This window comes from Pristis pectinata, chromosome 7, assembly GCF_009764475.1.
Source record: "Pristis pectinata isolate sPriPec2 chromosome 7, sPriPec2.1.pri, whole genome shotgun sequence".
Lineage (NCBI taxonomy): Eukaryota > Metazoa > Chordata > Chondrichthyes > Rhinopristiformes > Pristidae > Pristis > Pristis pectinata.
In genome coordinates, this window is record NC_067411.1 from 22,260,518 (window position 1) to 22,287,989 (window position 27,472).

General features: G+C 37.4%; 1 protein-coding gene across 1 annotated transcript; it reads left to right on the forward strand.

The window, feature by feature from the left end:
- Window positions 1-26,670, forward strand: slc30a5 (solute carrier family 30 member 5). The gene is made up of 16 exons (XM_052020210.1): window positions 1-432; window positions 3,801-3,923; window positions 5,282-5,348; window positions 8,223-8,308; window positions 9,408-9,495; window positions 11,659-11,746; window positions 11,873-11,949; window positions 12,972-13,142; window positions 14,393-14,681; window positions 16,559-16,767; window positions 18,724-18,881; window positions 19,598-19,727; window positions 19,980-20,211; window positions 22,104-22,330; window positions 23,852-23,980; window positions 25,588-26,670. Exons 1-16 carry the CDS (start codon window positions 362-364, stop codon window positions 25,756-25,758), a joined length of 2,316 nt encoding a protein of 771 aa, XP_051876170.1. The 5' UTR covers window positions 1-361; the 3' UTR covers window positions 25,759-26,670.
- Window positions 26,671-27,472: the final 802 nt, after the last annotated feature.

A 27,472-nucleotide genomic window follows, 5' to 3' on the forward strand; every position in this document is an offset into this window, starting at 1 on the left:
GGGAGAGGACGGCCGGGAGGGGGCGGGATACCGGGAGGTCGGCGGAGGCCGATCGGCAGCGCTGCCGGGTCCGTTGCTAGGTGGCGCCGAATTTGGCCTGGCGGAGGTTCCGACAAGCTCCGCTCTCACCCGGTGCCATTGAGTGACGTGGCCGCTGTCCCGGCGGGGAATCCGGGGGGAAGTCAACAGGCTGACCGGCTGGCAGTCCGGCCCGGCCTCACACTTGAGCCGCAGGCCTGGGCTTGGGCCTATCAGGCGGTCGGACTGCGGCGGCGAACCGGCCGGGCGGTGAGCATCATGTTGTGAGGAGAACCCCCGTGAAGGCTACACGCAGTCTCCCAACCCCGGGCCGAGGGCAGGGATGGAGGAGAAGTACAGCAGCAACATCATCTCCAGCGCCCGCCTGGGCCCTGTGGATGTGCCCAGCTCCAGGTAAAGGGGAACGGGCATGGTCAGTGCTCAATGCTGTCCGATTGCAGAGCGCACTGGAGTTGTGGGTCGGACGTCGGATTGACCATCCCCACCCCCTATTCGCTATATTGTCTGCAGTGGGCGCATCAAAATATAGAAGTTATTGGAGAAATATACTTGTCCATCCATCCTACCTGGTGTGTTGTGACACACGTATCCCATTACACACATGGTACTCCCCTTCTCACCCAGAGGAGATATAATCACTTTGCCTTAATAATCTAGATCAGCCTACCGTGAGAAGCCTTTTTGAAAGCTGTATAAAAGTCCATGTAGACAACATTCACTGCCCTACTCTCCTCAATCATGTTTTTAATGTTATGACAAAGTGTCTGAATTCCATGACACCTGAGTTCTGGTTTTAATATCATGCACACACCCTCTGTCTTGGATTTCCCCCGCCAGAGGAAATGATTTCTTAGAGATCATTTCAGACTTTCTGGTTGCCTTATAACCTTTTAAACTCCCAAGAAATACAGACTACATTCATACAGTCAGTTTCATAATTTAATCCTTTAAAGTCCCACATCAATCTGCTGAATCTATTTTGTACACCACCTATAAGGTCATTGTGCCAAAACATATGTACCTTTGATACACATTTTCATAGATAACTACCAGAGAAGTCCTTCTCACAGGTCAGCTCAGTTGTCACCTGCACCTGCACAGATGCTCTTCACATCTGCCCCCTAAGCTAGGCCATATTTGGGGTGTTGTATGCAGTCCTGGTTGCCAAACTATACAAAGGATGTAGAGGCTTTGGAGAGGGTGCAGAAGAGGCTTAACAGGATGTTGCCTAGATTGGAGTGTATTAGCTATAAGGAGATGTTGGACAAACTTGGAGACACAAGAGACTGTAAACATGGATTGTTTATGTTGGAGTGTCAAAGGCTGAGGAGCAACCTGATAGAAGTATATAAAATTAGGGGAGGTATAGTCTTTTTCTCAGGCTGGAAGTGTCAAACACTAGAGAGCATATGTTTAAGGTGAGAGGAGGAAAGTTTAAAAGAGATTTATGAGGCAATTTTTTTACACAGAGAGTGATAGGTGCCTGGAGTGCACTGCCAGGTGATAGAAACAGATATCATAGCAATGTTTAGGAGGCATTTAGACAAGCACAGGCATATGCAGGGAATGGAGAGATGTGGACTGTCTGCAGGCAGATGGCATTGGTTTCGATTGGCATCATGGTGGGCGAACAGGCTTGTTCCTGTGCTCTGCTGCACTGTCCTATGCAGCATGACCCCATTCATTTGATTGGGGTCAATGACTTTGAGTAAAAGCAGGAGCAGATGAGTCATTGTTTACTTCGTGTTTTAATTCATTTTTAATACTGTATGGTGGTTTTAATTAAATTTACTCTTTTTTTCATTTTTTTAAAATAAGTTTTTTTGAACAATTTAAATATCTCATTATCAAAGACTCTTAAAATTAATTCAAGAATATTTGACAGCACCGGATTGTCAAAAGGACATTCCAGACCAGGGTTTTGGGATCCACTGCCTGTGACCTGGTCACCGTTCCCAGCCCACTCCATTTTGTGGAGGGCTCTCAGATATAGAACCTCAGCTTAGTTGGCCCTCCATATCCAGAGCAAGGAACACAGGCAGGTGAGCACAGTGAGCAGTGAGTTAGGGAGTCAGGATGGGTCCAGTGTGATTTAACCCAGTAATTCCTCCTGAGATGCACTAAACAGGACTATACAGAGTGTTCAATGTTCTGAGAAAGGCTCTATACAACTGAAGTGTCATTTCTTCAATGTTAAAACAAACTCAACAGAAAGACAACATTCCATTAGCTTTTTTGATTACTTTTCATACCTGGCTATCTGTGCATTTGCTCCTCTACAGCTAATGGTTTATCATCTCTCAGAAAATACTCAGGTTCATTTTTGCCAGATGCAAATATGTGGTTTGGTGAAAGACCTTGTACTTTTTCACTTGGAGTAAAACTTGCTCATTCACATTATTCTGTTTTTTTAATTTCCTGTTCCCATCTGCTTAGACCACTGTACTTCCTTTCTTGTGCTTCCTAATCTTCATCTATTCCTTCAAGTTACTAAATATTGAAAAGCTGAAACACCAGGATAGAATGCCACATGATACCCCATGGCAATCAGAAAGCATCACCTTTTTCCGTCTGTCTAGTTTTATGCTTTCACTTTTGTTAATAATTTCTGGTGTGCAACTTTATCAAATACCTCTGGAAGTCCACCCAGTAGCATACATCCCTTTCCACCATGCCTTGCAAAAAAAAAATTCAACTAGTATGGACATGATCTATCCTTCACAAGTATATGCTTATCCTCTTTAATCAGCTCATATTTGGGTGTGTGTTCAATCATTGAGTCCCAATTGGTAGAATCCAGTTACTTCCTCATGGCTGATGCCATTTTGACAGATCTATAGATACCTGGTTCTCCTTCCCTCCTTTAAACATAATTTCCAGTCTAAAAACATGGTTTCCAAATCTATCAAGTTTTGAAATTGATGTCTTAACTATTTGAAATATGTTTTTTAATATTTGAATGTCCAAGTTCATACTTTAACATTTTTTTAAAGAGAAAACCAAAGGTCTGTACTTCTGTATGGACTATTTCTGCTGTAAGGTTTGGACAGTTCTTTTAGATACAATGACAAAGCAACATAATAAGTAACATATTGATTAAAAAGGCAGTATGAGCAGAATGCTTTACCACTCCAGGCTTTTGCAACGTTTCCATATACTACATGCAGTGTGTGAATTAGCACCAGTTCCCCATCTGACCTCCTTAATCCTAGCTTTGAGATCAAAGTGGAGGATGCAGCATGGAAGCATAAAGTCTTTCCCCACCAGGGGAAAGGAATGAACTGACACAAGATGCACTCCAGAATGTGCTGATGGACAGCATGGCCAAAGACCCCAGGCATCTAGTCTCCTCACAAAGAATTTATGGCAAAAGAACAAGGAACTTTTTTTTAACATAGTAATTTATGATTGGTAATGTACTGCCTGAAAGGGTGTTTGAAGTAGATGAATCAATAACTTTCAAGAGGATTGAATACATATTATAAAGGGGAATATTTTGCAGGACTAGGGAAAGGACAACTCTGGGAACAATAGGATAATTGTGTTTCGGGTAAACTGGAGCTGTGATAAATTGAGTGCTGTGCTTTGTAAAGTTTGGAAGGAGATAATAAAACTTACTAATGAGGAGATAAAACAGTACTAGATAATGTCTTATAAATCCACAAACTTCCTGTACCTACAGTCCAAAAGTTATATTGTGATTTAGAATTTGTCTTATTAATTCAAAAGTAACTCATCCATGTTTGACATTTTTACTTCAGGTTAACTCGGTATATTACACTGCTGTGCCTGGCTAAGTTCCTTAAGGTTATTGGAATTTTTGAATCATATGACCTCCTTAAAGTCGTACACATTGTCCAATTTGTCTTCATAATTCAACTAGGGTAAGTTTAATCTGAAAGTAATTCAACATCATCCTGTAGATACTATAGGTTGTTTATGTAAGTCATGGGTAGTGATTGAATATAATGTAATTTTGTAACAGTGCAGTAACTTAAAATCTGTGAATCTCTATTGGCCTTCATGCAGAAGTTCACAAAAAGCTAACAAAAAAGTGGAAAGCTTCTGTCCATGTGAAAGTTTTATCATTTTCTGTTAATGTGTTTTAACTGTAATAACGGAAAGAGAGGCTGGAGAAGGAGTACTTGACTCACTATATCATGATTAATTAGGCAGAGTGGAACTTAGTTAATTTTAGGAGTTGATTCCTTTCTAAATTCAATTTAATATCCTGCCTGAAGTTCCATTTTAAAGATACTTTAGAATTAAGGTAGAGTCTCACCAACCTCTTCACTTTTTCCTTGCCTTAGCTACAATGATGAATAGAATTCCATACCTATTCTAGGCATTGTTATACCTTGTCCCACCTGGTGTGGGAGGGAAATGATTTCATAGACATGAGTGTATGAAATAATTGTATCCCTTTACCTATACGATTTATGACAAAGAAACATAACATGAGGCAATTTGATATTAGTCTTCTGATAGTAAGATTTTTGTAGCAGTATCTTGCAAAACCAACACTGCATCTTTATTTGCATTTTAGCTTTTCAAAATCATCTCATTTTTGTGCAAAATAAGTCAGATTTACTTGACCCTTAAAAGCTATCAATTATATATCTGTCTCTGCCATTATGTTACAACTTTTTACAAAATCTGTTAATAAAAAAGAATAAATTCTGTCTGGCCTATAAAATAATTGGCAGTGTGTATAAGTTGTTTGGTTTGTGCTTCTCTTTCCTTAGGCTGTTGATATGAAATTGCCTGACTACTGGCTGTGGGAGTCCTTTGAAAATGCCAGACTAATTTTACAACCAAGTAATGTTCCTAATTTCACATCAGTTAGGAATGTTAATGTGATAGGATCTGTGTTGATTTCTGTAGGAACTAGAAAAATATCTATGGTTGGTGTTAAATTCTTGGCTGGAATTGCCAAAGGGATAAGTTTGTCTTCTGTGGGAAGGTAGATGTGAATCTGGAATACACTTACTCAACGGAGCAGTGGCAGGTCTTTGGGTTCATTCAGTTAGTAAGTAAGAGGGAATTATTTAAGACGAAAAGATAGTTGATGAATTTATAATAATATTAGACTCTTCTGTATCCACTAACCTTTACAACTGATAAAGGATGAAGTACCCAACGGCCTCTTCTGGTTCATTTGTCTATTTATTGATCCAAGTTGGAAAGTTGGGCTGTCTTTAAGCACTCATTCTATTCTCTCAATGTCTCTCTCTGTTGTCAGATCTGCAATATTCTTAGTTTTGTTCCAAAAACCATTTTCTTCAGGCAAGCCAATCTCAAGACGGCAGGTGAGTTAAACAGTATTGCTGTAAGCTAACTGCTACTGTCATTAACCATAACTTAATCTAGCATCAGCCGGATTTGTATCTGACAATTGGCATGTGGGTGCGAATCCTTTCTCTGTCCCTCAGAATACCTTCCACAACTGACGTCAGGCTTACCAGCGTATAATTTCCCGTCTTATTCTTAGAGCCTTTCTTGAACAACGGAACAACATTAGCCATCTTACAGTCCTCTGGCACCTCACGCATGGCTAAGGACATTTTAAATATCTCTGGCAAGGCCCCTGCAATTTCTGCACTAGCCTCCCACAAGGTCCGAGGATACACCTTGTCAGGCCCTGGGGATCTATCCACCTTAATTCACCTCAAGCCAGCAAGCACCTTCTCTTCTGTAATCTGGATACAGTCCATGACCTCCCTACTCTTTTTCTTCAGTTCTCTGGACTCTGTGTCTGTCTCTTGAGTAAACACAGATGCAAAAAATCCATTTAAAATCACCCCATCTCTTTTGGCTCCACGCATAGATGACCACGCTGATCTTCAAGAGGACCAATTTTGTCCCATGCTATCCTTTTGCTCTTAATATAGCTATAGAAATCCTTTGGATTCTCTTTCACCTTGTCTGCTAGATCAACCTCATGTCCTCTTTTAGCCCTCCTGATTTCTCTCTTAAGTGTTCTCTTGCATTTCTTATACTCCTCAAGCGCCTCATTTGATCCTAACTGCCTATACCCTGATATGCACCTCCTTTTTCTTTACCAGGGCCTCAATATCCCTCAATAACCCTCAATAACCAAGGTTCCCTAAATCTGTTAGCCTTGCCTTTTATCCTAACAGGAACATACACGTTCTGTACTCTCCATATTTCACTCTTGAAGGCCTCCCAACTTTACCAAGCATCCCTTTGCTGAAAACAACCTATGCCAATCCACATTGCCAGATCCCTTCTGATGCCTCAAAATTGGCCTTCCTCCAGTTTAGAATCTTAACCCTAGACCAGTCCTATCCTTTTCCATAATTATCTTGAAACTAATGGAATTATGATCACTAGATCCAAAGTGTTCCACTACACTCACTTCTGTCACCTGCCCCGTCTCATTCCATAAAGAGGAAATCCAGTATCATATTCTTTCTAGTTGGGACCTCTACATGTTGATTAAGGAAACTTTCCTGAACACATTTGACAAACTCGATACCATCCAGTCCTTTTACAGTATGGGAGTCCCAGTCAATATGTGGAAAGTTAAAATCACCTACTATCACAACTTTATATTTCCTGCAACTGTCTTGCTAACTCTCTACAAATTTGCTCCTCTAAATCCCGCTGACTATTGGGATGTCTATAATATAATCCCATTAACGTGGTTGTCCCTTTTTTATTCCTTAGTTCCACCCAAATTGCCTCGGTAGTCGAGCCCTCCAGTATGTCCTCTCTGAGCACTGCCATGACATTTTCCATCATGAGTAATGCCACCCCTCCCCCTCTATTGTGTCTAAAACAACGGAACCCCGGAACATTGAGCTACCTGTCCTGCCCCTTCTGTAACCAAGTCTCACCAATGGCTACAACATCATAATTCCACGTACTGATCCACACTCTAAGTTCATCTGCCTTACCTACAATAGTCCTTACATTGAAATAGACGCAACTCAGAACATCAGTCCCACCACGCTCAACCTTTCAGTCTCCATCTTTGCTTGTAGTCTTAACATCTACTTTCCCCATGGCCTCTCCACTTGATGTCCTGCCACTCTGGTTCCCACCCTCCCGTTGCAGGGGGGTGGGAACCATAGTGGCACTGAGGAAGAATGACATGGAAAACTAGTTGATGAGCTTTAATTGATAATTTTTAATTAGTTTTACCTTTATTAAATTTTATCTCAGGTAATGGTTATAGTAGGAACTGAGGATAAGTTTGTGGTAGCACTGGTGCCTTTGAGTAAGCAAGGAGTCATCCAGTGCATCAATGGTTCTATGAATGTCGAAGATTCCTCTGAAGGAGAGCACAAAGTTCCCTTTATCAAGTAATTTCTGTTTTTATACTTGTGTAGATCTGATCTGACGTATAAAATCATAACTAAGTCTGACAAAGGAGGAGGTCCCTTTTGGCTCTCTAACAATAATAACAGTAATTACATTTTTAAAATAATTCATGGTATAATCAGAAGCTATTCCAAAGTAAGGTTATTCTTTTTGCATATCTATCCCCCAAGAGTTGTATTTACTACAATAAGCCATTACCCTTGAATCTTCCTGTAGTTTGTTGAAATGTTTCTCACTGCTTACACTTCCTATAATTTTCCATCTCACCAAATATGTGCCCTTCTCAATCCATGGATGTGCAAGGAAAACAAAAATCTGTAAAAAAATTTTGTTGGTGGTTCATCTTTGTTTATAAGCTTCTCCAGTACCTTACAAACCTTGTGTTAATACTTTGGAAAATAGAGATTTCCTTGGAGAAAAATAGTCTTTTTTGGAGAGCTGCACTTGTAAAATAAATCATAAATTCTAATATATCTTTGGTAGCAGTATTAGTCTAAAGGTCTCAAAAATATTTTCCACCTGATGCATGCTTCAAAATTTTGATTTAGCTTTAGTTAAATTCCACTTGTCTGGGAGATTGCAAATACTTTCCACCTGAGGCCGACCTGCTACTTTAACATTAAAATCTGCTGGCCTGCTACGTTCTGGTTCTAAACTTAAACCATTGTGACCTCCTGTCAGAAAGGTGACACGCCTGTTCTCCTTTGTAGAAACATCATGAACTGCAGTGATGTATTTAATAATCATTAATCCATTAAAAGTAAATCTATTTTGTCACAGTTGTACAAGATAGAAATGCATAACAACCTGAACTGCATACTTTTAATTTTTTGAAGTGGATCAAGATTGGCAAACATGCAGTTGGTGGCTGCATTATTTTGCTGTTGTGGTTCTTCGGACTCACACTTTGTGGACCATTGAGGTAAGTGTAAAAACAAAATACTGATTATATTTGTTGTATTTGTGTAGCCATCACACATTTCTAGTTTGATCTGGTCTCGGCATTCAATTGAAAGAAACAATGCACGCCAGGTTTTCTCGACAAATTGATGATAGAGTGTATTTTTGTAGGTTATTCAAAGCAAGATGGAGGGAAATCAGAACAACAGAAAAAAAGACCAAAATTAAAAATGAAGTAATCTTTAATGGCAGATTTTGGATTTTGTATAATTTTATTAGAGTGGTTGTTCAGTAGGATGGTTATTTCAAAGTTATCCCTTTGAATTATTTCTCAGCTAATCCTGTGAATAAGAAAACATTCATGATTTGACTAACTAGGCCTATCTCTAGTCACAGGTTTGAATTTCTGTACTGTAACACAGATCCACTGAGTTTGATCGATTAATTATACCTATCCTCATCTGTGCTTGGAGCTGCAATCACCTTCTGAAATATTATAGCAACACTTGGTGTTGCATGACTTCTGGAATACATGTTTCAGAGATAGTTTACAGCCTTGCTTTTAGCAATTGTGATCTATTAAGTTTTAATTAAAGTTCAAAAATTTCCCCTTGCGTGCTTGTCATCTCATGGTTTTTGCTTCCATTCATTTTAGTGAACAGAATATGTGGGTATTGGTCAATTATTCATCCCTACAGTAATTCAGTAGCTTGGTTCAAGATTATTAATTTGGTCTAGTTTTGTGACACTTGCTGCTTTTTTTAATCTCTTCTTCAGCCTTGGTTTTAGGTTCTCTTATGCAATGCATCTATGCCTGCCCCAGGAAAATGACATACTTTTACAAATACCTCTTGTTTAGCAGAGCATGGGGGAAAATGCAAGTATCTTATTTTTAAAGGCTGCGTTGACTCTCATTTCCTCCTTAAATCCTTGTATCAATTTGTGGATTCCTTATAATCCAGTTAAAATCACATTTTAATTATGTTGGAAAATGATATCAACATATCCTTTCCATTTTGTGGTACAGTATGTGCTCTTGTGATTTATGGAACTGCTGATTTCTGATGATATTAATGAGAAACTTGGAGTATTAAGAATGTGCATGTGTTCTCTCTGTATAGAACAATACTTCTGTTTGAACATAGTGACATTGTGGTCATTTCACTGCTTGGTGTGCTGTTTACAAGCTCTGATGGAAGCCCAGCAAAGGTATTGTGCATCACTAATGCATTCAGTGTATTTTACCCAACTGAAGACCTGGAGCTTAAGGAATAACTTCTGTAACATTTTAGATAAATTTATAAAAGATGTAGATGCATGCTGGTTAAGCAATTTCACCACAACATTAAGTTTTGCCTAGCAAATTGTCTCTGAATTATGGTATTAGTTGGTGATTTTTTTCACTTGACTAAAAGGTACAAAAGAAATAGATCTGTGGTAAGAAGAAATTTATTTAATTAAGTAATTGCATTTGGGGTTGTGAAATATTTTTAAAAAGGTGTAAATATGAGTGTTAAACTATATCTTTATAGATTGGTAGAATTATTTATATTTACAACAAAGGAAAATTTTTTAAAATGACATTTACAAGTGGAAACAAATACTTGTCTGAAGTGTAAAAAAGAAATTACAATAAATAAATTGCCAACAACATACGAATTAGGAGCAGGAGTAGGCTACTCATCTCTTGAGCCTGCTCCACCATTCAATGAGGTCATAGCTGGTCTGATTATAACCATGCCTCCATACCCCTGGTAACCTTTCTTCTCCTTGTTTATCAAGAATCCCTCTGCCTTATAAAAAAATATTCAAAGACTCTGTTTTCACTGCGCTTTGGAGAAGAAAGTTCCAAAATTCATGATCCTCTGAGGGTAAAAAAAAACTTCATTTCTTAAAAAAAAACTTGCATTTATACACCGATCGTGGTCTCTGTCCATTCCAAATCCAATGAGTAACTTTTGAGGTGTAGTCACTATTTTAATATTGGAAACACAGAAGCCAATGTATGCATAGCTGGCTTCCAGATCACAAGATTTTGTTTTGCCATCAAATTCCAGGCAACCTCCAATTGAAGTGTTTGCACATTTAATATTTGGACATGTGGATTATGATATTTTGTAGGGCAACATAGAAAGTTGAAGCAGAAGAAGGCCATTCGGCCCTTTGGGCTGCTCCACCATTCAACACAATCATGGCTGATCACTTCGGTGCCCAGTTCCTGTCTTCTCCCCATATAACGACCCCTTTGACAATAAGAAATGTATATGAAACTTGTAAGACCTGCCATTTTGGAGAACAAAATTGATCAGGCTGGACCTCTGAAAGTGGTTGACTTCAAAATGCCCTGTGAGCTCTTCCTATGAAGTAGGCTAACTTTTCTCGAATCCCTACTCGTCTCCCTCACCAATGTCCAGAACCTCCTTTGATGTCGTCAGATCATATGATTTTCAGGAATGTGTAATTTGTCCAGACCAACAGGTTCTTATATAACAGCTGTTTCTATGACAAAAAAAGGAGCCCCTGTGACTACATATCCAGCAAATGTCCTGCAGCTCGCTCCACAGCTCTGACAGCTGAGCTATAATATTCACACCTGTACTAGCCTGATTAGGTCTTAAGATGTGAACATATTTAAATGCAGGCCTTGACCCAGGCGAAAATGTTTTGATTAGGAAATATAACAAAAGTATATTCTGACAGGTGGGTATACATTTTTTTTAATTGAATATTTTTCCTACCTCATTCTGTTCCTCAGTCAACTCGAAAATGTTCTTGTATCTCTTCTACATGAAAAGACATGTCATGCCAATACTTAGCCAAAATCTTCATTAAAATGCTTCAAGATCACTACATGCCACTCATGCGCCAAACTCCTATCAGTTGCTTTGAGAGAGTTAGTTGACTTTGCACACACTTGATGAGCCTGGAATATGTCTAGTCTGTAACTGACCTGAACTCAGTTGCTCATTAGTTAAATTTATTCAGCCTGGTGGGAAATTACTGAAAACAGTAGTTTAAGCACATGTTTTATTTCTCAGAATCCAGGAACCTGAGGCTCTAAACAGTTCAAGGATTAAAGTACTTAATGACATTTCTGATTTATTTTCAGTATTATAGACTGCTAGCATACTATTTGAATATATTAACTGTTTTCTTTTAAAGCACTGATTTTCTTTCTGCAGTTGATTCTGTGTTTTGGAAACTTTTAAGAGAAGGGATCCCTAGGAATGAATCTGTGTATGTCTGAGATCCTCCAGTCAGAAAGCCATTGGTTTGAAGTTTTGCTTCTAGTAAAGATAAGCTGCTGAATTCCCATTTCATTAATCCAATAGTGTAATCTTTCTCTATCCACCCTCCCCATCACAATCACAGACGAGAGGAGCTGCATTCTTCATTATTGCTGTCATTTGTTTGTTATTATTTGACAATGATGATTTAATGGCCAAGATGGCTGAACACCGTATCCTTGTCTTAAGTGTGTAAGAATTTTTTCATTAATTAACAGTAAATGATTTATCTTGCTATTGAACATAGAGTATTTTAAATTCATAGCATATTGTGTTCCTTAACCTAATTTACCATGTAGCTGAGGGACATCATGACAGTGCTTTAACCCATGCACTATATACAGCTATCTCTCTTCTTGGAGTTGCAGACCACAAGGTAACTTTTTTGTAATAGCAGACATGGCACTAACTGGCAATTCATTCAAATTAATACACTCATTCTTATGGTGTCAACTTCTGAAGCATTTTCAACTGGCATTTTGCACATTTTAAATATTCAAAATTATCAAATGATACCTCATACTAAAAAAATTCAAAATCCACCTGATTTCTAACCCCATCCAAAAACTATAACATAGTTTTAACATAATGGAAAGTGGCAAAACATTATACACGTGTTAATGCAGCATAATCATTTATTCATATGTTTAGATAAGATCACGTAGGCAGTATTGCTGCCTGCTATTTTTCCCATTTATTGTTTTAACTTATTTGTTTCCTTTGTTCATCCCAAATTTATAGTAATTTCACTACTAATGGTATCAAAAGTTGTGTACTTCTGATTTCAAGTTTAATAATCTGCAGAAACAATAGAGAGTTGAGATTTCACTCTCACTAGAAAGTATCTCATATCAATTCAATCTTTAGTATAAACTGTTTTGACATGGTTAGAATATAACTGAACTTGCATGGTGTTGGCTATAGAAGGCTAGCCCTAATGAGTTTTATAAATCCAGTGGTTTCTTTGTAGCTGTTTACATGACTCTCTTTCCAGTACAAGAATTAAAATAGTTCACCAGCAGAATGATGGAATGCAGATTTGAGCCATTGTGAGGAGTTGACATTTTTGGTCAGTGCATCCAGGTGAAACACTGAATGCACCCTGATTGTTTTCCCAAAAGTACTGGTCAGCTTTGTTTTCCTCCAAGTAGCTAGCTAAGAATGACATTGTTAAAAGTTAGAACTGTCTAGGTTGTCACTTCATGATCTAAGGCAAAGACTGATGCAATAATTGCCCAATCTAAATAGATGGCAAAAATTGGTGGAGACAGGATCATTTATTTCTGAAACAAATGTATAAACCAATTCAGATTTAGTTTATAGAACTTTAATTTACATTCTGCATTTCTTTTCATGTCTTTGAAAATTCACCACCTCACTCACTTTTGTCTGCTTTAGGGCGGGGTTTTACTACTCGTGATGTCGTTATGTTTCAAAGTTGGCTTTCATACAGCCTCCAGAAAACTGTCCGTGGATGTTGGTGGAGCAAAGCGTCTCCATACATTGTCTACTCTAATGTCAGCCCTATTACTGTTTCCATGGGTAATCATATTGACTGCAACCACAGAGGTAAATTCTGCATAGAATGCACTTATCAGATGTTAAAGCAGATATTTATTGACTTAAGCAAATGAGCCACCTTGATGACAAAACTCAGAATATTATAACTAAATGTTTCATTCTCATAATCACAATTTGACCTTTTCTGTGTATAAAACCATCACAGTTCTGTTCTTTCCCATGACTTCTAACTTTAAACACCTTTAATGAATCAACCTTCTGCCCTTTATTGCCATTAGTGCAGAGGCTTTCGATGTTTGTGTCAAACCTACTGGAACCCTTTCTACAAAGCAATGCACTTCTATCTCCACCACTAAGTCATCCCCTGAAACTGTCAGTCCACCTTCTCTTTTGATATGGTGTCTGTTACTACCTTCGCTGCTAAGAGCTTCTGAACATTTTTCTACATTTGAAAATTCATAACTTTGTTTTGTTGTAGAGTATATATTGTTTGAGACACAGCCGAATATGTACATAACAAAGATGCATTTTTGGGAGTGGCCAATTGCAAAATTTTGTGTTCAGCATCACCCTGATCCCCTGTACTTTCAATGTTCCCGTGTTGTACAGAAATTCAATTTTAATAAAAATGCCTAATTAAATCCACTGTGCATTACTTCCACGAATATCCAATAGTATTTTTTATGCCCTTCAATTCTGCTAAGAAATGTATATTTTGACAAACACTGGCTACAAATGTTAGGGGTAATTTATGTCTTGCATTATTATTAGAGATATATTTTCTCTTAATTAAGCTGCCATTTTTCATCTAGCTATGATTCCTTCTCTTTGAGGAGGAGCTTAATGGTACCTAAATGAATTGGTCTAGCCAGAGCTAAAATAGGTTTCATCGACACATCTGGGATGTAGTACCATTTTTAAATATGGATGGAAAATATAGCATAAAGTTTTTTTTAGAAAAAGCACATGTACTAGGTGATACATTAGACCAAGTACCATTTGTGGACTATTGAAGCAAGGTATATTTTCAGAACCTTTTACAGGTGAAAATCAATATTTTTCCATTGCAGTACACATCTGTAAGCTGTTGAAGACTTCCACAGTATATCTTTTTGTAATACAGTATGTTTAATAGTGATAAAGAGAAGTCTAATTATATTTTTAATACCTTTTCCTTCATTTATCTTTATGCAAGGTTTTGACTAATATTCAGGTGTATAAAGCAATAGCACATTGCTCTAAATAGCATCTTTAATAAGGACAAATGCCTTATTAGTTATTTTGTTTTTTTTTTAAAGAGTAAAATCGAATCCTGGTCCTCTCTTATCATGCCATTCGGGACAATCATCTTCTGTGTACTAATACTGGACTTCTATGTGGAATCTATATGTTCAGCCAAGATTGAAGTTCCAAAGTGTGCACGATATGGTTCATTTCTAGTCATCTTTGGTGCCCTACTTCTTGCTAATTTCTGGACACATCCAATAACTGATCAGCTACGTGTGATCAACAAACAAACCCTGCATCACAGTACTGAACATGTACTGTCAGGTGGAGTTCTGGTTAGTGCTATTTTCTTCATACTAGGTGAGTAATTTTATTTTTAGATACTGTAAGGTAATGTAAACCTCTGCAGAGGATGAGTCCATTCAGCCTACTGGCATGTTTCTGCCAAAGCCATTAATTGTATTTAAATTTCCTTCCCCTGGGTCATATTTTGTTTTTCAATATTGGTCCCTTAACATTTAAATGATGGTATAGCCACTGCTGCAGGAGTAAAGCATCATAAATCATTTGTGTGTGAAAACATTTCTTCTCTAGTGCATATCCTTAGCCTGTTTCCTTATTACGTAGAGTGGAAATGATGAGTCACTGTTTACCTTTTAAAACTCTTCCAAATTCAGAGGGAAGTTATTAAAGCTCTGAATTACAGAATGATTACAGCATGGAAGAAGGCCATTCAACCTGTTGAGTCCATATCAACTTCCTTGTAATCTCCCCTTCATCTTCCAGATCACTTCCTTTCAGATACTTATCCAGCTCTCTTTTGAATGCTACAATTGAATCAACCTCCGCAGTGCATTCTTGACCCTAACTATTCACTGCATACGTCCACATAACTTTGGTTTATTTGCAGTTATCCAGTTCTCAGCCAGCACCCCTGAATCTGTCAATTATGGGAAGATCATAGGCAGATTCTCCGCATTTCCTCCTCTACATCCCTCAACAACTGAGGATGAATCCCATCTGGACCAGGTGATCTATCCAGTTTAAATGCAGCTAGTATTTCTACTTCAGCTATCAATTATTAGCCCATCCAGAACTTTAACTACACCTTTTTTTAAGGGTCCTGTAGTATCTTCTTTGGTAAAGACAAATATAAAGTACTCATTTAGTAGCTGAACCATGCTCTTTGCCTTCAAGAGTAATTTTTTTTTGTCTCTTTAGCTAAATCACTTACACGCACTTTCCGATGTTCATGCATACATAATATTCTTGGATTCCCTTTTATGTTTGTTGCCAGTCTTTCCTCATTCTCATTCTTTACCCTTTTTTACTTTTTCACTTCTCTGCACTTTCTGTAATCAACCTGATCTCACTTGTGTTAACAACGGGGCAACTGTCATATTTTTTTCTCTGCTATATTTTACTCTATTTGGTTGTTCAGGGAGTTCGGGCTTTAATTTTCCTGCAGATCTGTTCTTATCCCATTGAAATTTTTATCCTGGTGTGGCTGTAACCTTTTCTGTAACTATTCTGAAGTTTATGCTTTTATGCTCACTATATTCAATGAAAAACTTCTTGATTTTTTTGCCCCATTAGTCTTAAAGCTGCAACAATGAGTTAGATTGATATGTCATTTCTAACAGATTTGCATTGTAGTTCAGTGGGTGATCTGTTGAGTTCCTTTCCTGTGTAACTCAACCAGAGAAGCTTTCCTCCGTAACAACCAGAGAAGCTTTCCTCCAGGGAATAATTTTCATAGTTATATTTTGTTATATTACCTTTGGGAAAACCAGTTTCTATTATGCTTTGCAGTTTATACATCAACATTCAAATTCAATTATAGCCATGAAATTCTTACCCAAATATTCCTCCTTGAAACCCATCACTTAAAGAACACTTTACACCATTTGTTCATTCCAGCTACATTCCATGTATTGATCACTCTGTACAAAGAAGAATATGCTATATTCTCTCCTTTCTCCATGTGAAACTTATAAGCTTTTGATTCCCTCACTTAATTGTAGATGTAAACTGGTTTCTTGCTCTAGTTATAATTCTGTGCCAAATTGTGAAATTGTAGTTGAAGGGTTTTAATCTTGTTTTGCTCCTTATCTTTTCTGTATATTCACTGTTGGTATCAAAAATAGGAAAATTTCAGAGAAATTGAAAAAGGGGTAAATCTCAAAGATTGGATACAACAGGAATTTATTTAACTGGCTTGCCTTTTCTTTTCCTAGCTGCCAACATCTTGTCCTCGCCTACCAAGAAAGGCCAGAAGGGTACTCTAGTTGGTTACTCACCTGAAGGTACCCCACTGTATAATTTCATGGGTGATGCCTTGCAGCATACTTCTCAATCATTGCCTAAGTTTATCAAAGAATCCTTAAAACAAATTCTGGAAGAGTATGATTCTAGACAGATCTTCTACTTTCTCTGCCTTAACCTTGTGAGTACTTGGTATTCTGTGCTTTTTATTTCCCCAAAGAAATGTTGTTATGAGCAAAGATCTATCATTAAACACTTTTAACAAAGAAATTAGTGCATATGCCAGACTCTCGCTTGGATTACAGAATTTCAGATGAAAATTTGACTTTAAATTGCTTTGTTGTGAAATGAAATTGGCACTCCTTATCCATGTTGGATCAGATGGTCTTTGCCCTACCTTAATCTCGTGGAAAACCTATGGTGCGCTATTCTTTTTGTGGCCACCTATCTCTCAATGACTTTGGCTTCACCATCTCGGCCATTCCATGAGACGAAGAAGGCTGCAAGCAACAAGTAGACCTTGGGCAGTGCAACATAAAACCCTGGCCACTGATAGCCCTCATAGCCTTCTATCAGTCTCTGATCTGACACATTTGGAAATAGTATAAAATATTTAAATAATTAATTTGAAATAGTGACAATAAATTTAAAAGCACATTCAACATATAAATTAATTGAAATCAATAACTAGAATTTGGGGGGAAAAGACAGTACCTTCACTTATCCTTTTAATAAAGGCTGATGACTCCATCCAAATAAATGGGGCCAAGTCACATGTGCCAGCGACAGCTTGCATAAAGATGAGAGGCCAGATAGCGAGTGGTGGGTCCCGAGATGTAGTGGGAGGTAATCTAACCTTTCTTGCATTCTTTACCTCTGTAAGGCATAGAGTTAAAAAATGCAGATATGCATGCTGCAGCTACCAGGTATTTCTCTATCCGTGTTAACATCCTGTGCAAGGCCACATATGAGGACGCCTATTCTTAATTCATTCATCTAAAGTCCCAAATGTGTCACTTTGCACCCTTGGTTCATTAGTGATAGATATTTTCATCATCACAGTAGTTCATCTACATTTTGCATGGAGAAAAATGTAAAGTATTCGATCTTGCTCTTTTATAATTTCTTGAGCTTATAAATGGAATATTTGGAACTTGGTATTTTTATTTATTTTCTTCCACATCCGAAGATCAAATTTACAAGTTTACTTAGTCTTAACTATTTTCAACCATGATATGTTATGGGATTAGTTCTCTATGTTCCCCATTTTTTTAAATGGCCACTGTAGGTTATCTCCAGTGAGATCTTTTGAGATCTTTCTGGAAAGAGTAGCAGAATGCAAATGCAGGTGTTATTTACATAACATCTTTTCACCAAAAATAACATTGTGGACTTTAAAGAAAATAAGGATCAAATGAACACAACAAGAGATGACTGTAAGCTTGATCAAAGGTTTGTGTTTAAACAATTTTAAATGAGAAAAGCATGGAGGGAAAAGTTTTATGAACGTACTCTAGAACAGGAGCCTGTGTCACCACAGGAAACGCCATCAATGGTGAAAGTATGGAAGAAGACCAGAATTGGAGAGTTTGGGGAGGAGATAGTGTGTGGTTGATGCAGAAAATGGTATTGTGAAGGGAATTAAATATAAGAACGAAGCCTTCAGGTTTGTGTTATTTGTGGATTGTAAATCAACAAGGACAGGAATGATTAATTCTTGTGGCACTGGAGAGAGGCAGTACAGTTTTGGATCAATTGATATTGATGCAGGATTACTGCATAACACTGCAGTAAATAAACATGGAGGTGACAAAGGCAAGTGTGAGGGCTTCAGCGGAATCAGGCTAATGTGTGGATGCAGTGATACAGTGTTATGGAAATAAAAGTAGAAAATTTTTGTGAAGATGTGCAGAAAACCTACCTTTTAACAGATGTACCATAGATCTTCCCAAAAACACTTTGTTACATTTTTGCCCATTTGCTTCATGCATATTCATGTATTCTACATATTTTTAACCATATCTTTGATATTGGTAAGAAAATATTTTTAAAAATCCAAAGAATGAGCAAACTTCTTCAATGTTAACCTGGATATGAGCAAACAATCCAATACAGAGTCGTGCTGTTTTTGTTTTAGGCCTTTACGTTTGTCGAATTATTCTATGGTGTGTGGACGAACAGCCTTGGCCTTATTTCTGATGGTTTCCACATGCTATTTGACTGCTCAGCACTAGTCTTGGGTCTCTTTGCAGCTCTAATGACCAGATGGAAAGCAACTCGAATTTACTCATATGGGTTAGTTTTTCTAATGTTGATCTTTTTATCCCTTAATACTTGCATAGGGAAGTCATTCTATTATCAAAATCAAATTACATCTCTCAGAGCAAATGTCAACTCTTCTTATAAGCAACTTGCAGTGCAATTCCTGTTATGCACAGGAAATGGCAAAAGGACGAATGACCATTTGCTACTCATTAATTGTGTACTGAAAGAATCTCTTGGCATAGAAGTTGTAGTATTCTGCCCAAGTTAAGCTGGTTCCATTTTGCTATTTCAGAACATACAGTATGTTTGAGTGTTATATGGCAATATGATGCAGCTGCTTCGTGAAATACAATAAAACTCTGATAATACAGCATACTCGGGACTTTGATTCTGGACAGGCAGGTGTTCCAGACTATTGGATATTATTTTCTTAATACCCCATCATGCTTTTTTTTTAAGATGTTACACAGTATTATAATAAATTTTCCAGTAAACCTGAAGAGTTGAAAGGGAGCATGGGGACCCAGGCCCTGGTGAGTTAAGAGGGAGTGTAATAATTGGGGCCCCAGTGAGTTTAAAAAAGCATGGCAAACATCTCCTGATGAGCCAAATGCCAAACTATCGGGATTTTCAAATAATCAGATCGCGGATTATCAGAGACTTTGATTTTAACATTACTTGTTGATCTTAATAGTGATTCATCAAACAAATTAAAATTGTAACCACTTTTCTTTTCTTCACTGCAGATATGGCCGCCTTGAAATCTTGTCTGGATTTATTAATGGCCTTTTCTTAATGGTTATAGCATTTTTTGTTTTCATTGAGTCAGTGGCAAGAGTCTTTGATCCTCCAGACATAGACACAGAAATGTTAACGGTGGGTGTTTCGTAATGCTTACTGAGTGTCTGTTTATAAGTGTATATATTAGAAGTATTTTTGTACAACTAGCTTGGGAAGGGCATAGTTTTCCAATTTAACTTTACAAATTTAGTACAAATGGTATTTATTCTTGGATTTTAATATTAAATCTGTATAGTAAAAGTTTTCAGTGTAAATTCAAATAAATGAATTCCAGTATTGCACTATATACTAGATTTATTCTGTTATACCTCTTTTAATCTTGCACAGCCTGTTTCCATTGGAGGTCTGATAGTGAACCTGATTGGCATCTGTGCTTTTAGCCATGCCCATTCCCATGGTGGTTCTCATAGCAGCTGTTCTTCACATGAGCATGGCCACAGCCACGGACATGGACATTCACATAGTGACCATGGGCATGGAGGACATGGCCACAGTCACAGCCACAGCCATGGTCATTCTCACGGATCTTCAGCAGGAGGAATGAACGCTAATATGAGAGGTAAAACGTTAGTGTAATTGAGTAAGTTTATGCTGAACATAACCAAATAAATTTGAGCATTAAAGTTTTTTAAGTATAATTTTAAAGTCGTAAAAAATTTCTCTTTATATGAAGTTGTTGGTTGTGTAAGAGCACACAAGTCAAACTTGAATCCATGAATTATAGGATGTTACAGTATACAGGACAAATACTAGTGTTTTTCTCTACAAATCTATTTCTCTTGACCCAACCCTAATATATGTTCCCATCACTAGAGTTATTACTCAATATTTAATGTTAAATGAAATGCAAGGTTATCTGTTCTTACTCCTTATATTTTAAAGACTATTTGAGGTCTTTTCAAAAACTCAGATTCTGTGCAATTAAGATGTTGCAGCAGAGCATCCAGCGGAACATGTGCAGGATTTTTCTGTAGTAAAAGTGTTGTATAAGTTGATTGCCTTGTTTTGAGCCCTGGAACTAGCTGGGAGAAATGTTGCCCTCAAAAAAAAATATTAACTATGAAAGTTTATCACTTACCACTTTTATGAAATGTACTTCTATGCCTGCCTAGTAAGTAATTAAAATTAAATATCTAAGTCCAGAAGAGATCTATTGTGAAGATTTTTCTTCCTTTTTCTCATCCAAAGGTATTGACTCTTAGCTGAATGCCCATAAAACTCAATAGATTAATCTACAAAACTACCTAAATTTCAGTATTACTTGAACAGATGTCTTTGGCCGAAGATTATATTGTCAGTGATATTTTTGGAAGAACATAATGTTAAATGTTGTGATACCAGCTGTAGCTTGCTGCTGAGCCAGATGATTGTGGGTTGAGCACAAAGTTTTGGCGTGGCACTTCTAGAAATCCATCTTTTGGATGAGATTTTAATCTGAGGCCTTGTCTGCCTTATCAGGTAGATGTTTCAAAGAAGAGCTGGAGCTCTCAGCAGTGCCCTTGCCAATGTTATTTCATCAATCTACACCACTGAAACAGGTTCTATGGTCAACGCATTGCTGTTTATGGGACTTTGCCTGGCACAGACTGACTGTCAGATTACAACTGTGACTATGTTTGAAAAGTATCATTGGTGGTAAAAGTTATTTGGGTCATGTCCTTGAGTCTTTTTTTTTCCTGAAACTAAATGTTTAATAGTCATACACTTTAAAATAAAAGGGCATGCATCAACTTGAGAGTATGAGGGATAAAGTAAGTTTTGATTAATGCTGGCAGTGAAGAATGTATGGCATGAGCCTGTACTTCAGGTGTAGTCCAACAGTCAATTTGTACACAGCGAATTTCCTGTAACAGCATTGTGGAATGGCAACAATAGCACCATCAGTGGTGAAAGGGCTTAAGTATGATGAGCGTTTGTCGGCTCTTGGACTGTACTCGCTGGAGTACAGAAGGATGAGAGGGGACCTCGTAGCGACATTTAAAATGTTGACAGGTAAGGATAGAGTAGATGTGGCTAGGCTGTTTCCCTTGGTGGGCGTGTCCAGGACCAGAGGGCACAATCTTAGAATTAGAGGGTACAGTTTCAAGACAGAGATGAGGAGAAGTTTCTTTACCCAGAGGGTGGTGAAATTGTGGAACTCCTTGCCACGCACAGCAGTAGAGGCCAGATCAGTGGGGGTATTCAAGGAGGAGATAGACAGATATCTAAATAGTCAGGGTATCAAGGGATATGGGGATAAGGCTGGCAAATGGGATTAGAATAGTTTTTTTTTCTCTCTCTTTTTTCCCACCCCATTTCTTTTTCCCTTTTCCTTGGAGCAGACTCGATGGGCCGAATGGCCTGCTTCTGCTCCCTTATCTTGTGATCTTGTGATTTCAAGATATTGGACTGCCAAAACAGACTTCAGATATTTGTTTGCATTCATTTTACAATAATGCATTTCTGTTACAGGAGTATTTCTGCACGTGCTGGCAGATACACTAGGCAGTGTTGGAGTGATCATCTCATCTCTTCTAATACGGCAATTTGGATGGCTAATTGCAGACCCTATTTGTTCTCTCTTCATTGCTGTGTTAATCTTTTTAAGTGTCATCCCACTTATGAAAGATGCTTGTCAGTTGTTGCTGCTACGGACCCCACCAGAATATGAGAAACAACTCAGTAGTGCCCTTAATAAGGTCAGACTCTGTATATTTCCTAACATCTGCTGCTAATTTTTCTATAAAATGCCATATTCGCTGAAAACAACATTGCAAATTGATTAAACATTAATACAGCATGACTTATCTATAGTGTCCTTAAACCACACAGTGAGGGTGAAGTGCATGCAGAGTTTAATTTAGATTAGGTGTAAGAGTTTGATTATTATATATTACCAGATGCTTCAGGTTTTTATAAATGGATGCAGGTAGACAGGATTGAAACCCCTCCAGGAGACTTTCCACAATATCAAAATAAAACCTGATCCCGTTCTCTTCTGAATGTCAAGACTGATTCAGCATTTAATTCACAGTGACTGTCCATTCTGGAAGCTGATAGCTCAAATATTTCTTTGGTTTAGTTCTTTTAGCTTTTAATTATTCTCGGTATTTCATTGTTATGTGTTGTATATAATTGACCAATCATCTTTTATCTTTGAGAATTGTTGGCTTCCTCACTCTTATATAAGATTATAACTTCACCACTTGATTATTTTTATACTTAAATAATTTGTAGTATCAAAACAATAAAAATAGGACATTTTATCATTTTGGTGAACCATAGTTGCAGTGTGTACCATTTGTAGTTGAGATCCATTTAGCCAGATAATTCTTACAGCAACTCCTAAAGCCATGACCTATACCACCAAAAAGGGGTCCCTTTTAAGTCGAGCACAATCTTGACTTGAAAGTATATTGCTATTCCCTCATTGTTGCTGTGTCTGAAACCTAGAATTCTCTACCCAACAGCACCTAGAGTACCTCCACCAAAGGACTGTAATGGTTCAAGGAGGTAGCATGCCACCGTCTATTCAAGGGTAGTTAGGGATGAACAATACTTTGGCTTTGCTGGCAAAGGCTACCTCCCAAAGTTTGAATTGACAAAATCCAATTGTACTGCCCCTCCTTCTCTGCAACTTAAAATATGCTTGTTTTCTAACTCTTCCTGGCTCTGATAGACAGTCATCAACCTGAAGCATTAACACGCTCTCTCTCCCCAAATGCTGTCTGAACTGCTGAGTATTTGGAGTGTTTTCTATTTTATAATTATACAGCTCCTCTAATGTACAGTCTTCACAAGAGTATTATCAAACAAAATTTCATATCACATGGTATCAGAAAAAAACAAAATTTTGGTCAAAGAGGTAGCTTCCCAAGTTAGTATGGAGAGATATAGAACTTTATGGCGAGAACTCCAGAGCATAAGTTGAGGCAACTAATATCACATCCACCAGTGGACCAACTGAAATCAGAAATGCGTAAGAGGCTAGAATTGGAAGAGTTGAGAGATCTGAGGGTTGTAACATTGGAGGAAATTGCAGAGAGAGAAAAAACAATGATTTTTTTTAAAACTTAAAATGCACTTCAGTACCTGAAACTCCATTGCTGATCTCCAGCACCTTTATAAGGCAACTCACCACTCAAACAGCAGCTTGATTCTTCATTGTGCTTTAAACATTACAGTTGTCTTAATTTTTTTTATTAACTCAAATTTTTCAGATCCAGAAAATTGAAGGTGTTATATCTTATCGAGATCCTCATTTCTGGCGCCATTCAGCTAGTGTAATAGGAGGAACCATCCATGTGCAAGTCATGCCAGATGTTGTGGAGCAGAGAATCATACAGCAGGTATAGTGTTGCTTATATTTATTTGGTACATTTCTAGTTTCAGTATATTTAAGAAAGCACTAATGCAAAGTAAATTCATTAACTATTCAAGTTTGCCTTTATTTAATTTGCTGTTAAATGGTTATCTAATGACATATCCATTTAGTTGTACCTTTATATAGAATCATGTGCCATATTAGAACAATGCCTAAAATTATTAAAAATATGAAGTTATAATACACATCTTTAAAAGAAATTAAATTGTAGTTCATCTGGTCATCCCCAACAATAAATACCAATGTAGTAAACAAAAATGAGATTCATTTGTGTAGTGACTTTCTCATCCTTCTCATCTGTGCATTAGAGTCGGGAAAGTTTGTGTGGTCGCAGTTTTAATGTAGGAATTGCAGCAGCCAATTTACACTCAGAATAAACTTCTAACAATGTGATAATGACCAGTTAAGGTCTTAAGTAATGTTGACTAAGGGATAAATATTAGCCTTGCCAATTGGGGAAAAAACTGCAAAATAGTGCCATAGGAGGTCATTTACATCTACTTAAGAAAGTTGAAGGGACCTCAGTTTAACATCCAAAATATAGTATCTCCAATCATGTAGCATTCCCTAAGTCCTGTACTAGGTGGCAGCTTAGATTTATGTTTAGTTCTCTAGAATAGGGTCTCAGAGGCCGGAATGCAAGCAATTGAGCCACTGCTGATGCCGACAGTCCCTTGGATGTTTGGATAATTCATTTTAAATGTTCAGTATCATCTGCATTTTGAAAACAAAAAGCATTTTATATACAGTATAGCTACTGTATAAACTTATTGTTAAGAAATGCAGCGACAGATTGAAGTTTTCTGGTCCCGCAAGAATTTGTTAATCCCAACAGTTTCATCTAAATTGGGAAGATGTGCAGTGAGTTCTCTTTCAGGTCACATGGTGCATTCTAAACCTGACACAAGGCATGAATACCCATTTAAGGACCAGATCATCCCTTGATGTACTTGCCAAACAAAATCCACCTCCCCACATATTACAACCACCACGAGTTAAATACTTCACTTAGGGTGCAGCCACATGTTAAATATGAGACAACCTCCTGAGAATTATATCTCTTAACCCGGCAGACTCCCACAAATATTTATATCCTCCTCCCTTATCTCTCTCCTCTTTATCTCCGTTATCTCCCTTTTCTTCCCTCAAACTCTCCCTTCCACCTCACCAGCATGCTGATTCCTCTTCCCTCCCCACCCCAAACCCGATCATTTCTTTGCTCCTCCCTATCACTCCCTTTCCTACATTGAAAATATTATTTGAACCAGTTGTTCACTCAAACGTTTATCATTGTGCATCCATTCAGGAATTCCCATCGATGGACTGCATTGGGTAAAGGAGAAAGTCCAGCATCTCCACCTCTTGAATTCTGTGGATATTAAGTGTCTTACCCACTTCTCCCCTATCCTGAGAATAAGTTAAATCTCTTCAGTTCGAACAAGTTACAGGATGAGTCCAAAACACAAACCTCAATTTTGTTGATTTAGAAATGTAGTGTATTAGCAAGGAACTTTGAAAGATTATTCAAAATCCACATTTATGCAGTATATCCTTCCTGTGTCTTGCAATTAGGTGGCGGCTGCTTTAAAAGATGCTGGCATAAATAACCTGTCGGTTCAGGTGGAGAAGGAGTCGTACTTTCAGCATATGTCTGGGCTAAGTGCAGGTTTCCAGGACATCCTTGCTATGACGCAGCAAATGGAAGCTGTAAAATATCTGAAAGATGGTACTTACATCATGTGACAAGCCCAGAAATGCATCTACCTTAAATCTACGGAAGAGGAGCAATGGCAATTCAATGTAACAGGGATTTTATAAATAGAATATTTATTTTAAGAGAAACTGGACAAAATTGGATGCAATACATAGTTGTTTTGGAACATTTGTTGAATTTTTAATCCAGATTGGTGAATAGAAATTTGAATAAAAGATCTGGATTGTCAGCAGCAGTGAGGTGGACATTTTCAGCATTAAACCCATGGAACAAACTATTCTCAATCTGTATCACACATCCACAGGATTTGGATCATGTTTACATTTTAGCTAAAAGGATCAGATTTATTATTTTTCTTATCCTCCGCAAAATGTCACATAAAGATCACGTTGATGTTATAAATTGTTTTGGGAAGGTAACAAAAGGGACAGAAACTTGGTTTGACTGAGATTTTTTTTCTTGTGTTGAATGCTGCATCCAGTTTGTTTTGTGTGGAATTGGCTTGTTAGTAATTGACCAACAATTTGCTGTTGTTATCAGGTTTGTATCATTTGTCGTATTTCGCATGTATTGTGTATACAAATCCTGTGGAATTTTTTTCTTGGTGAAGCATTGGATGTCAAATAAAATTCTACCCTTTACTCATATTTTTAATAAGTAAGTTGAAAAACAAAAAAAAACTGTACATGCAGTAAATCTGAACTGAAACAAAAACTGCTTAAAAATACTCAGCAGATCGGGTAGCAGCTGTGGAGATAGAATCAGATACAAGGTTTCATCTGATGAAAGTACATCGACCTGAAATGTTAATTCTCTTTCTCCATCATGCTGGCTGGCTTGCTGACTGGCATTTTCTGGGGTTTTTTTGTAAGATGTATGGGGAAAATATGAGCAAATTGCACCTAACTACTTAAGGATTAAATAGCTATCATTCTAATGGATTCCACTGCCTGTACAAATAGTGTTTTTGTTTCCAGTCTAAGCCAGTGTTGGATGGGTGGGACAGTCTAGTTCATGGATATTTCCATGGAGATTTCTCATTTCACTGCTTTTCATAGATGTAACCAAAACTGACAGAATTACTCCCTGAAATATGCTGGTCTCAGTGTGATTTTAACTTGGCTTCTTATTTAAGAATTTGATATTAATATATTACTCCCAATGATACCATTGGAGGAATGTTCAACTTTTTTTTCTAGGTTGCTAGAGTTTAAAGTAGCACCCACAATATATTATTCTAAATTCTTGTTAGTCTTTTTTCAGTTATAACTAAAATATAGCCTACTTCTTAGAAGTGTTTAAAAATATATAGGCAGCTTTTCTGTAAATATGGTACTAAGCTCCCTTTCATTGATTCAGTAATAGCAACACATGGAACTAGAACATGACATTGTGTTCCAGTGATCTATTAGATTGTTTAATGATATTTTCCCTGCCTCTTACTTTAAAATTTCATGTAAAAACCAGGGTTTATGCAAAAGAAAGGGTAGAGTATGTATTTACATTAAAATGAAACAAAATTTATTGAAACTCTTTCAGAATTTTTTCTGTGCAACATACTTTTCGATCCTTTAAAAAGATGTGATGTTGTAACTCTGCAGTATGTCCAGAATTCAAAATGGCAAAAGTTTGAAATTTTCAAAGATTACCTGTTAAACTTGATCACTATTTACTGAGATAGTGAACCGAAGAAATAACAGTATTTGCATTTGGAGATCAACAGGTGCTGCAAGAGAAAGATTC

Bases quoted from the DNA above. Each gene is read 5' to 3' on its own strand.
- slc30a5 (XM_052020210.1), top strand. From the start codon at position 362: ATGGAGGAGAAGTACAGCAGCAACATCATCTCCAGCGCCCGCCTGGGC. The intron at 433-3,800 runs GTAAAGGGGAAC...TTTTTACTTCAG, and splicing joins GTGGATGTGCCCAGCTCCAG to GTTAACTCGGTATATTACAC. The intron at 13,143-14,392 runs GTAAATTCTGCA...TTTTTTTTAAAG, and splicing joins TATTGACTGCAACCACAGAG to AGTAAAATCGAATCCTGGTC.